At 41.9% G+C, this 12,507-nt stretch overlaps 1 protein-coding gene across 1 annotated transcript in view; it reads left to right on the top strand.

Moving 5' to 3' along the window:
• The window catches only part of fras1 (Fraser extracellular matrix complex subunit 1), a 786,018-nt gene that overhangs the window by 232,597 nt on the left and 540,914 nt on the right, over positions 1-12,507 (top strand). Inside the window, exon 11 of the mRNA XM_034171199.1 lies at positions 758-905. Coding sequence (XP_034027090.1) covers positions 758-905 — 148 coding nt within the window. The remainder of the gene's footprint in view (positions 1-757; positions 906-12,507) is intronic.

Raw genomic sequence — 12,507 nt, 5'->3', positions numbered from 1 at the left:
TAATTCACTACAGGTTTACTGCCACTAAATGGGTATCATTTTTCTGAGCTTGCTGATGGATCTCTAGTCGTTCACTGCTTCAAACAGTTGTAATGTTTGTGATGTGTAGATGTTAAGTCTGTGTCCCTGTTGTTGTGCTTTCAGTTGCTGTTAACTTTATTTGGCAGAAGTCTGTTAGTTCTGAAACTTTTTCTCTTCTTACCATGATGTTCACCATGATGAATCTCCCAATTCAGATCAGGGAGACAGATACCCTCTCTACTTTTAAGATTAGGCTTAAAACTTTCCTTTTCGCTAAGGCTTATAGTTAGGGCTGGATCGGGTGACCCTGGACCATCCCTTGGTTATGTTGCTTTAGACGTAGACTGTGTTTCATAATTATTGTATGGCCTTGCCTTGCAATGTGGAGCGCCTTGGGGCAACTGTTTGTTGTGATTTGGCGCTATACAAGAAAAAAGTTGATTGAAGTTGATTGATTGATGTTTTGCGAGTGATGTTATTTTTACTCAGATTCTCTCATTCTCTCACTCATTCTTCTTTGCAAACATCAAAGTGGGGATCAGGCTTCTTTTTTAGAAGTCGACACGTTCTGATTGTTGATTCCCCCCTCTTTAATTGTGTTTCAGTTAAAGTCCTCAGTTCTTTTCAACATTCTCACCAGCTGTTGGAAATGTCTTTTCCACAATCATGTTTTGAAAAAGCTTCCCTCTCTGGTTCCATTTTTCCACGGTATAGAAATGGATTCTCTCTCTTCCAGAACCTGGCCCGATGGAGCGATGGCAGCTGCCGTGAGTGTGAATGCCGCGATGCCCAGGTGACTTGTTACTTGCGTTCCTGCCCCACCTGCCCGTTAGGGACTCTCGCCATCACCCAGGAGGATCACTGTTGCCCTGAGTGTCACCAAGGTATGAGAGCACTCAGCAAAGGATGCTGGTATTTTTGCGTGGTGTGTTGGAGTGGCAGCTCGTGGTTGTACCGTGGTGTTTGCGTTGGCCTGCACTGTTGACACAGATGAAGACTTGTAATTAAGTTTTACAGCATGAATGAATAATAGTGTTTAGTGAGGGACATGCTTTGCATTAATGGAATAAAAAGACAATAATTTTAGGAGATTTGATTGGATAACAAAGTGGATATAAGAATTTTTTGTTCCACATTCAATTTGCCTGTTTTGTCTGTCCTGTGAGACTCTTTTTCTCATCTTTCCAATATTTTCTCCTCCACTTAAAACACCTTTTCTTAAGGCTTTAATACACAAATTAATTAGTTAAGATAAAGTGGGAACATCAATAAAATATAATATTCTCCAGTAATCTATTGTATTATAACAAGAAAATCCACAAATTCCACTGAATGTACCATTTAATAATTAAAGTAGTAAAACAGCACTTTGGGTGGAATTTAAGAGCGGCTCCAGCGACTTTCATTTGAAACAGTTTTTTAAACATTCTTGTCTGAATTCATGAATGGATTAATCAGAGACTGAACTGATATTCTGAATTCAATGATTTTGGTGACCCCTTAAAACCGGGGTGGCCCATGGGCGGGTCCAACACCCGATAAGTAGAATTTGTGATGTTTTATACAATAAAAGATATTTCTCACCAAAATGGACAAATATGTATGTCTGTGGAATGGAAACCTTCTCTGGAGAAAATAGAGTAAATGCCTTTTATTTGATTTTACAACATAATTCTGAGTAGAACCAACACAGCCACAAGATAGCCTCTGGGCTAAAGTGTCACTTCCTTTTTTCCACAAGGCATAATTTCTGGGAGGACTTCAAATTTCAAAGTCCTTCACTGGAATTTTGCAGTAGATGAACAGAATATTTGAATTGATAGGCATGTGGCTCTTTCAACTGTTGTTTAGCCATGGCAACAGCCATGAAATGCATAAAATATGTATCAAATGGCAAGTCTCTCGATGAAAAATGTATAATTTGACATAAAATAATTTTTTTCAACAGAATTCTTAAACTTGAAAATGTGAAATGTTGATGCCACTTGAATTTCCTGATATTTTAATATTTTTCCAGCAGTTGGTACACAGTAAACGTCACTGTTATCATAAGAATAAGAGTAATAATTCTTTGCTTTTGGGCAATTGTAACTCCTCTCTTGATGGTATTTGATAAGCAAGATTAAAATGAGCCATTTTAAAATAAACTTGCAGCAGAGAAACAATTTGCTTCATGCCAGTCGCACTCATCAGGAGGAGGAGTTCACCTCCCGGCAAAGCAAAGGATTCTGAGACAACTGAAATTATACATAATTGCTTATTTATTCTGCGATTTAAGAATTGAAGAATATTTTATGCTGATTCTTGTGGTGAGCTTGTTAAAGTTATGTTGAGAAGTAACTGTGATGACAAAATGAAGATGCAACATTTTTCACCAGGAATGTAAATTGAATCTCACCGACTGACTTTCAATTCTTGTTTGGTTGTTATATTAGGAGTTATTGTTGCCACCTAGTGTTATGCAGGAATATGACACATGAACTATCACCTTATCATGGTGGAGAGGTTTTCATTCTCTTGATAGAGTCTGCCATGGCAAATTGGTCTCAGGCGAAGGGCCAGACTAAGAATGGTTCACAAAGACTACATAAAAAAAATGCAGAGGAAACGGGACCTGGCCTGGAGGAAGCCCGGGGCCTGCATCTGGAGCCAGGCCTGGACAGAGAGCCCATCAGTGAATACCTGCTGGATGGGCTTGCGACTGGCACAGCTCGACAACCGCTGGGGTCGGGTGTGCTGTCCCATAGATGGCAGTGAAAGTCGAGGGCCTCAGGAGACCAGAGCAGCAGATGTTAGCTCTGGGGGCATGGAACATCACCTTGCTGTGGGGGAAGGAGCTGGAGCTTGTGCGGGAGGTGGAGCTCTACCAGTTAAATCTGGTGGGCCTCGCTGCATGCACAGCCTCAGCTCCAGAACCCCTCTCCATTATAGGGGTTGGACCTTAGTCTTCTCTGGAGTTGCTCAGGATGTGAGGCGCTGTGCAGGTTTGGGGATACTCATGATTCCCCGGCAGAGTGCTCCAACATTGGCATTTTCCCTGGTAGATAAGAGGGTCTCCTCCCTGTGTCTTTGAGTTGTGGGGGTGGGGGTGGGGGCACTCTGACTGTTGTTTGTGCGTATGCACCGAACAGCAGTTCTGAGTTCTGGGACAGTGCCAAATGAGTGACAAAATGGAGTGATGGTCCCCATACTTTACAAAAGGGACCAGAGAGTGTGTGCCAATTACAGCGGTATCACACCACTCAGCCTCCTTGGTAAAGTCTACTCCAGAATTCTGGGAAGGAGGGTTCAGCCGATAGTCAAACCTCTGATTGAAGAGGATAAATGCAGGTTCCTTCCTGGCCATGGAACAACCGAACAGCTCTTCACTCTCACAAGGATCCTGGAGGGAGCCTGGGAGTATGCCCATCCAGTCTACATGTGTTTTGTTGTTGGACTTGGAGAAGGTGTATGATCGGTACCCCGGGAGATACTGTGGGAGGTGCTGCAGGAGTATGGAGTGAGGGGGCCAACCAGTCTCTGTACTCACAAAGCAAGAGCTGTGTTCGGGTGCACGGCAGTAAGTCACTTGTTTTTGGTGGGGGTTGGCCTCTGCCAGGGCTGCACCTTGTCACCAATCTTATTTGTGGTATTCATGGACAGGATATCGAGGTGTGGTCAGAGTGAGGAGGGTCTTCACTTTGGTGGGCTCTGGGTCTCATTACTGCTTTTTGCAGATGATGTGGTCCTGTTGACTTCATCAGCCTGTGACCTCCAACACTCACTGGATCAGTTTGCAGCCAAGTGTGAAGCGGCTGGGATGAGGATCAGCACCTCTAAATGTGAGACCATGGTTCTCAGCAGGAAACCGACGGATTGCTTACTCCAGGGAGCAAATGCGGTCTTGCCCCAAGTGAAGGACTTCAAGTACCTTGGGGTCTTGTTCACGAGTGAGGGGACAATGGAGCGTGAGATCGGCCGGAAAATCGATGCAGCAGGGGCAGTGTTGCATTCGCTCTATCGTACTGTTGTGTCGAAAAGGGAGCTGAGCCAAAAGGAGAAGCTCTCAATCTACTGTTCAGTCTTTGTTCCTACTCCCACCTATGGTCATGAGGGTTGGGTCATGACCTAAAGAACTAGATTGCGGATACAGGCAGAGGAAATGGGTTTCTTTAGGAGGGTGGCTGGTGTCTCCCTGAGAGATAAATGGTAAATGGACTGTATTTATATAGCGCAACTGAGGTGGTTCAGCCATCTGTTAAGGATGCCCCCTGAGCGCCTCCCTAGGGAGGTGTTCCAGGCACGTCCAGCTGGGAGGAGCCCCAGAGGAAGACCCAGGACTCCACACTGACCTGGGAATGCCTCAGGATCCCCCAGTCAGAGGTGGTTAATGTTTCCCAGGAAAGGGAAGTTTGGGATTACCTGCTGGAGCTGTTGACACCACGGCCTGATCCCGGATACGCGGTTGAAGATGTATGCATATATATATGATACGTGAATGCTTCATTTGTGATTTCAAGAAGTTTGTTTTTTTTATGTCTTTTTAAAGAGCTGTGAACTTACAAGGTTTTTGTAATATTTATCATTAAATGCTTCAGTGATTGTATCAAAATAGTATTAATCCAACAAACAAACAAAAACTGTAAGAGGAAAAAAATCCCTTTATGAGCCATTGTTCCCCTGAGCCAATGCAATAGACCGGCTGTGTTTGTGGGCTTGTAATATTGGTGAAAATTAGTCAAAAACAATCAAAGACATTGCACACACAGACATACACACACACACATGCACACACGCTCACACACCAACACACACACAAAACACACATGCAGACACACACGCACACAGTGTCACCTCATTTGGTGTTGGGAAATGTTTAGCTTTTCATATTGAGATCCAACAGAATCTGAGTTTAGTGATTTTAATCCCCTTGTCAATATTTATCCGCTGAACGGATTGGAACAGGTTCTGCTGCTTGCTCTCACAGATAAAGAGTGTGATGACTGAAAACCTGGCACCAGAAGATATGTTGTGTTAGTAAATGGTTTACTTCTGTTTCTGTGCCGATCGGAGTGTAAAATTGCCGTGAATCACCAGCCTAATGTTGACTGTTGGCGGTGTCTCGTCTTATCGTGGCAGGCAGCCAGCCCTCCGCCAGAGGTCAAACTTACACTAGCACTCAAATTGGCAGGTGCTTTTTGTCTCTGTCCTCTTCCAAAGAGGCGAGGTGACAAAACTGACGCATCTCTGCCAAACACCAATACGCCTCTGCTTTCACAAGGTGACAATAGTTTTGTTCGGTGTCCTAATGGAGCTGTGCAGTTAAAATTGCGCCCACGTCCACACCTTCCGGATCAGTTGTTTCCATGCAATCTGGCCGTTAATCACGGCGGCATCTTTTAAAATTGTGCTTCAGGAGTTTTGCCTTGCTTATGGCTCAGAGGAAATTTCAGTGTTCATTCAACCTTCTGCTAAACTTCTGGTGTCATGTGACCTGATCCTCGGGAGGAAGTGTTGGGTTCTCATTTCCTCTCAGCCGTCAAAGCAAACAAGATGCCTTTTCATGTCAAAACAAGCTGACTTGTTTGCAACTGTTTAACATTCAAGGAAGACTTGTGTGCAGCGCCAGTTAAGACGTAGGGTGACAGTAGAAATGCCTACACGCGCTTCTCCTGCGCTGTTCTGTACGGAGGAGATTTGGTGTATTTCTGCTGCAGCTGAGCAGAGAGATAAACACTCAAATGAAATGAAGTTGGTCAGTGCCAGAACATTCAGTGCTAAGTAGCTCTATCTCCTGCTTCTCGCTCGGCTCCAGTATTTCTCTGCTGCATTTTTCTCAGAGAGGAGACGAGGAGATGACATGTATGAGGTCAAAGGAGTGTGGATGAATGGCAGATGGAGGGAAATTAAGCTGTAAAGGAAAAGTAAGAAAAAGGAAGGACAGTGTTTCTGCCAACACTCCTCTGCTTTTCTGTCTGTAATCAAGCTGAAGTGGAGATTGGATCACAGTTCCAAGAAATAACATAAAATATTCTGTAAAACACATTTAAACATTATTTTGGGCCTGTGTGTACCTCAGAATGTATAATTCCTGTGAAGCATATTCAGACACGAGTGGTTTCCTCTGTCTGATGAATTTATTAAAATTCTACACATGAAAGCTAAACCATATGGACAAAATAGTCATTAGCTCTTGAGAATAATAAAAGACAAATCTTGATATTAAACACTTGTAGACTTATTGGAAAACAAAATACAGACATAAAACATAAACACATAAATCAGTGTTAGTGAGCACTTCTCCTTTGTCAAGATAATCCATCCCACCTCACAGGTGTGGCATATCAAGATGCTGATTAGACAGCATGATTATTGCACAGGAGTGGCTTAGGCTGGCCACAATAAAAGGCCACTCAAAAATGTGCAGTTTTGCTTTAATGGGGGGGGGGGATATCTGGTGTGACCACCATTTTCCTAACGCAGTGCAACACATCTGCTTCACAAAGAGTTGATCAGCAGCCAGACGTCATCAAATGTTAATCAAATGAGTTACGACGACGAGCTGTATTCAGGTTGAGACCTTGATAAGGACGACAGGCATGCAGATGAGGTTCCCTGAAAGGGTTTCTGACAGTTTGTGCAGAAATTCTTTGGTTCTGCAAACTGATTGTTGCAGCAGTTGTCCGGGTGGCTGGTCTCAGATGATCTTGGAGGTGAACATGCTGGATGTGGAGGTCCTGGGCTGTTGTGTTTACACGTGGTCTACAGTTGTGAGGCCGGTTGGATGTACTGCCAAATTCTCTGAAACCCCTTTGGAGACAGCGTATGGTAGAGAAATTAATGTTTAATTCATGGGCAACAGCTCTGATGGACATTCCTGCAGTCAGCACGCCAATTGCACACTCCCTCAAAACTTGCATCGTCGGTGGCATTGTGATAAAACTGAACACTCTACGTGGCCTTTTATTGTGGCCAGCCTAAGGCACACCTGTGCAATAATCATGCTGTCTAATCAGCATCTTGATATGCCACACCTGTGAGGTGGGATGGATTATCTCAGCAAAGGAGAAGTGCTCACTAATACAGATTTAGACAGATTTATGAACAATATTTGAGAGAAATAGGTCTTTTGTGTACATAGAAAATGTTTTAGATCTTTGAGTTCAGCTCATGAAAAATGGGAGCAAAAACAAAAGTGTTGTATTGATATTTTTGTTCAGTACATAGCGCCTTGAAAAAAAAATCTAATATAAATTAAAAAGACTTTTCCTAACTTTTGCAGAGTGGTGTACCTGATTGGGAGGATTGGGTGCCAAACTAGGCAAAGGGGAAGATACGTAAAAAAAATAAATGTCAATGATTTTATGACAACTTTGGCGGATGTAAAAATGTAACTTGTTGTCCAACAAATATGGTAAATCTGTCAGTGCATTCATGCTGCAGTTCTCGGACTCCCAGTTCCCTTCAAGCTGTGCACAACTTCTGGTAGTCAGGTGGAACTGCAACTTGGTTCTAAAGCCTGATGTGGAAAAAAAACACTGTTGCATTTGAAGATATGTTCTTTTATGTGTTGCCTGAAATGCTAGCTACTGCAATCTCTAGACAGAGTTGAGAATCATGTTTTGGTTTAAATTCTAACTCCTTATTTTTGCTTTACCTGTCCCCACTTATCTCTGCACTTCCAGTGTTCTGTCTCCATGTTACTGTCTCACTTTTTCTATTTCTCACCTTCTCTCTCTTTCCCTCTCTGTCTGTCCCCCTCCAGTTATGATGTTAATCAGATTGCAAAGTCACATTTCTACACACACTGAGCATTTTATTTACTCTCTGGAGTCCCGTAATGAATGTAGCAATCACAGTGCAATGAAGCACAAACAGCTCTGTGTGTTGCTTGACGAGCAGCAGCAAGCGTTCGCTTATTCTGCAACTCAGATGCTGCCAGAGGTATTTTCTGGCAGTGGGTTTCGGAATTGTGTTTTTAACTTTTGAGACGTGCACTACCATAGTGAAAAGCTGTGATTTCCAACCAGAGCCAGACAGCAAAAATGTCATCTTTTTCTTGTTACTAACATTACACACCTTCCTTTAAATTATGCCTTCTTTTTTGTCAGCCGCTTTCTGCTCCACGTGTTTGACTTTAGGGAAACCTGACTGTTTACCCCTTCAGATTGCATTTATGCTTCTAAAAAATGCTCAAAGCACCTGTAAGCACATGCACAATTTCCTCCATTGTGTTGTCGCTTTCTTTTTATTGGCATAGCCTCTGCTTCTGAGGCGGCTCTCCTGTCTCTTGGCAAAACAGGATTGCCAAAAAACAGAATGGAAGAAATCTACAGCCTGTGTGAACTTGGAAGTTATTGATTAGCTATGGACCCCTAATGCAGAGAACCACAATAGAAGGCAAGCAAAAGCAATGTTATTGTACCAAACATTGTAAATCAAAAGCAGCTTGCTGACTTTTAGCAGCAGACAAACAGGCTTGGTCAACAGCAGCCAACAGGTCGGGCAAAAACAAACAAACAAACAAAAGAACTATGCAAAGGTCAATAACAAAGACTTTTCGTACCAGGCACTCAGTTCATAGCAGCCAGCAAAAATCAGGAATACAGAACAGCAGTAAAGGTCTGGAACAAGAACTCAAAATACTGGAGGTTATCACTGCAATATGAATGCTAGAGAGCAGGAGGAATTTAATTCAGTCTGGCAATAAGGTAGCACTCTAAACCTAGTTAAATATGTGAGTAAACAGTCAAACCCGGAAGTACAGAAACATGTGAGACTGGAAGGGCAGAAACAGGAAAGCTTCCTGAAAGCAATACAGACTGAACGTTGAACTAAAAGTGCCAGAAAATGATTACAATGATGAAGAATTAGCCAGAGAATAGTACTCAGGGCAGAATAAAGGGGAGAAAACACCCAGGGAAAGAATACCAGATAATAACACCAGAAAACAGAACAAGGTTGAGAGCAAAGCAAAACAGCAAAGCATGACCAATGACAGAACTGACACTTGACTATGATTGCCACTAAAATGCTCAATCTTGAACGCTAGCTAATGAACTGGGTTGAAAGTTTAGAACAAACTGCAAAAAGTAAAACTTAAAACATTCCAATATCAGTGGATAGAGTGTCCTCTATAGGCCAGTGGTTTGTTATTGTACGTATGTCATTCGTCCACCATTGGAATAAACCTCTTACTGCCTTATAGAAAATATACTTTGCAAAGACTGAGATGTATTTATTTTCCTTCACCTTTCTAATATGCAGCAGAATGTGAAATTCCTTTGTTGATTATTTACAGCAACACATGAATGCACCACCCAGAACTCTGTTCAGGCAACTTATACAACAGTGTTAATCAGTGTTAATCACGATGGCAGATCGCAGGGTCCTGCAACATCAGTGCCATTGTGTGCTTACAATGGCTGCAGAGTGTGTCAGTCTGGAATTTTCAGTGAAGGATTTCAGCAACATAAACATCAGACTTTCTGTAAGTGAGGGATTTTATATATTGGTGCTGCTGTACTGCAGGCACATATTGTATTTTTAGAAATTTATTATGCATTGATTGAAAAGCGTTTCCATATATGACACTCTGTTTGTGACCCAAAGACGTTGGTAAACAAAATTTCTAACACCAAAGCAGTTCGTCCACACGGATAAAGGTGTATTTTAAGGAAAGATTTGAAGTATTTCTGAACATGCCATTATTTTTATCTTTAGAAGCCAGGTTACAGCTTTAACACAGTGGTACAGACAGATATGTGTGTTGCATTTAGAAAACTCAGATTGCTCTGAACATTTTGATATGGAACACAAGGGTATTATACTATATATAACTACTTTAAAGGGGTAATTTCTAAAGGTATAGTAAAATAACCTGGATGTGCCAGTGAGTCCATGGACCCCAGAGGGTTAATGTCAGAAAATGATGCTAAACAGGCAGTTGCAGTTTCCTAATATCCAATTTCTGTCTAATCAACAGTTCAAAACCAACCACTTACATTTGGATGGATGTAAAATAGAGAAATTCTACTCTAGCATTCCAACCTAAAATGAAATGGTGTCATTTTTACCTCAGGTAAGGAAGTTTTTATTCATGACTGTTAACTGGTTGTTACTAAAATTGCTTATAAATGGTAAATGGACTGCATTTATATAGTGATTTCCATCTGCATCAGATGATCAAAATGCTTTACAATTATGCACCACATTCAACCATTCATACAGGCACACTCACACACTGATGTCAGGGTGCTGCTGTGCAAGGCGCTCACTACACACTGGGAGCAACTAGGGTATTAAGGACCTTGCCCAAGGGCCCTTAGTGATTTTCCGGTCAGGCTGGGGTTTGAACCGAAGATCTTCAGGTCTCAAGCCCAATGCTTAACCACTAGACCATCACCATCACCTCCTGCTCAAACACTGATTGACAGATGTAACAGCTCTTGATTCAGCAGTACAGCATGAGATGAGAAAGAATTGTTTCAAATTTGGTGTAGCTCCAGATCCAGGAACTCTTTAAAGAATAATTTGATCAATTTTCCATGAATGACTACAATGATCTTGATAATAATAATAATAATAATAATAATAATAATAATAATAATAATAATAATAATAATAATACGAGCGAAGTGTTGTGCAGGGGCGCAAAGCTCGCTTATGGTACAGGCAGTCCTAAACTGGAAGTGCCAAATTTTGAATCCACAGTAAAACAGGAAATATTCAAATGTCAAACACTCCCTGGATTGACAGACGAGATCCCATGGAATCTCGCGGGAACTCAGTGGCAAGCTCACACTCAAACAGGAAGTGCCAAATTTTCAGTCACAGTGAAACAGGAAATGTCAAATGGTGAACACTTCCTGGCATGGGTGGAGCTAGAGCGGAGGCCGGAGTTTCACTGGACTCCCCTGAAATCTGATTGGACACAGATGATTGCCATGTCACAGCACCACACGTCTAGTTGAAAGAGCTGCATTTTGAAATTAGTGAGTCACATTGACTGCTAGGTTCCTCCTGTCCAGTAGTTGGTGCTGTGTACCACAAAAAGTTCTAATGCACCTTAGTAGAAGAAGAAAAATGTTTGCCTCAGATTTGAACTGAACATGTTGTTTGAACTATTGACTTCTAATCACACCAAACTTATATTGGTGAGTAAACGACCGTATTGTATGCCAGAAATGAGGTCCAGGTTGTTAAAAGCAGCATTTCTCCTTTAATTCGGGGGATCTTATATACACATGTTTAAGCTAACAGACAGCAGTTGGTTCATGCTCTGTTGGCTTATTAGTGCAGTAGATAACTGAAACAATCCTTCAAATCAATCAATCAATCAATCAATCAATCAATCAATTTTTTTATATAGCGCCAAATCACAACAAACAGTTGCCCCAAGGCGCTTTATATTGTAAGGCAAGGCCATACAATAATTATGTAAAACCCCAACGGTCAAAACGACCCCCTGTGAGCAAGCACTTGGCTACAGTGGGAAGGAAAAACTCCATTTTAACAGGAAGAAACCTCCAGCAGAACCAGGCTCAGGGAGGGGCAGTCTTCTGCTGGGACTGGTTGGGGCTGAGGGAGAGAACCAGGAAAAAGACATGCTGTGGAGGGAGCAGAGATCGATCACTAATGATTAAATGCAGAGTGGTGCATACAGAGCAAAAAGAGAAAGAAACAGTGCATCATGGGAACCCCCCAGCAGTCTACGTCTATAGCAGCATAACTAAGGGATGGTTCAGGGTCACCTGATCCAGCCCTAACTATAAGCTTTAGCAAAAAGGAAAGTTTTAAGCCTAATCTTAAAAGTAGAGAGGGTGTCTGTCTCCCTGATCTGAATTGGGAGCTGGTTCCACAGGAGAGGAGCCTGAAAGCTGAAGGCTCTGCCTCCCATTCTACTCTTACAAACCCTAGGAACTACAAGTAAGCCTGCAGTCTGAGAGCGAAGCACTCTATTGGGGTGATATGGTACTACGAGGTCCCTAAGATAAGATGGGACCTGATTATTCAAAACCTTATAAGTAAGAAGAAGAATTTTAAATTCTATTCTAGAATGGTGATACATGCATCAAATTCAGCACAAATACAGCTTAGACATTACACTTACAAAAAAAAATTGAATGAATGGTGACAAAGGTCAGTTTGAGTTTTGTACAGGGGCCAAAAGGTAAAGAGCTGCTCTAATTTGGGTAAAAAGTGATGCAAATTAGTGGTTGGAGTTAATAAGATTAATAAATGGAATAGTTTTGACAGTGCTGAATGCTTGAATGAGGTCAGACAAGGTTTTACCTCATAACTCCATAACATTCAGTAATAGTTAGTCCAAACTATACCTTTTTGGAATCTTTATGATCAGGCAGGTAGTTTTCAGTATGATTGGAGCATCTTTTAATTTTGACCCCTGTGTAATTCTTCAATTGGCCAGTCAGTTTTTTTCAAAAGAGTTAATGTCTATGGAGTGTTTTTGCCAAATTTGACGTTTGTATCACCATTTGCAGGATT

This window comes from Thalassophryne amazonica, chromosome 5 (genome assembly GCF_902500255.1).
Source record: "Thalassophryne amazonica chromosome 5, fThaAma1.1, whole genome shotgun sequence".
NCBI classification, from domain to species: domain Eukaryota; kingdom Metazoa; phylum Chordata; class Actinopteri; order Batrachoidiformes; family Batrachoididae; genus Thalassophryne; species Thalassophryne amazonica.
The sequence above is the reverse complement of the archived record's forward strand: the minus strand, read 5'-3'. Positions and strand labels throughout refer to the sequence as shown.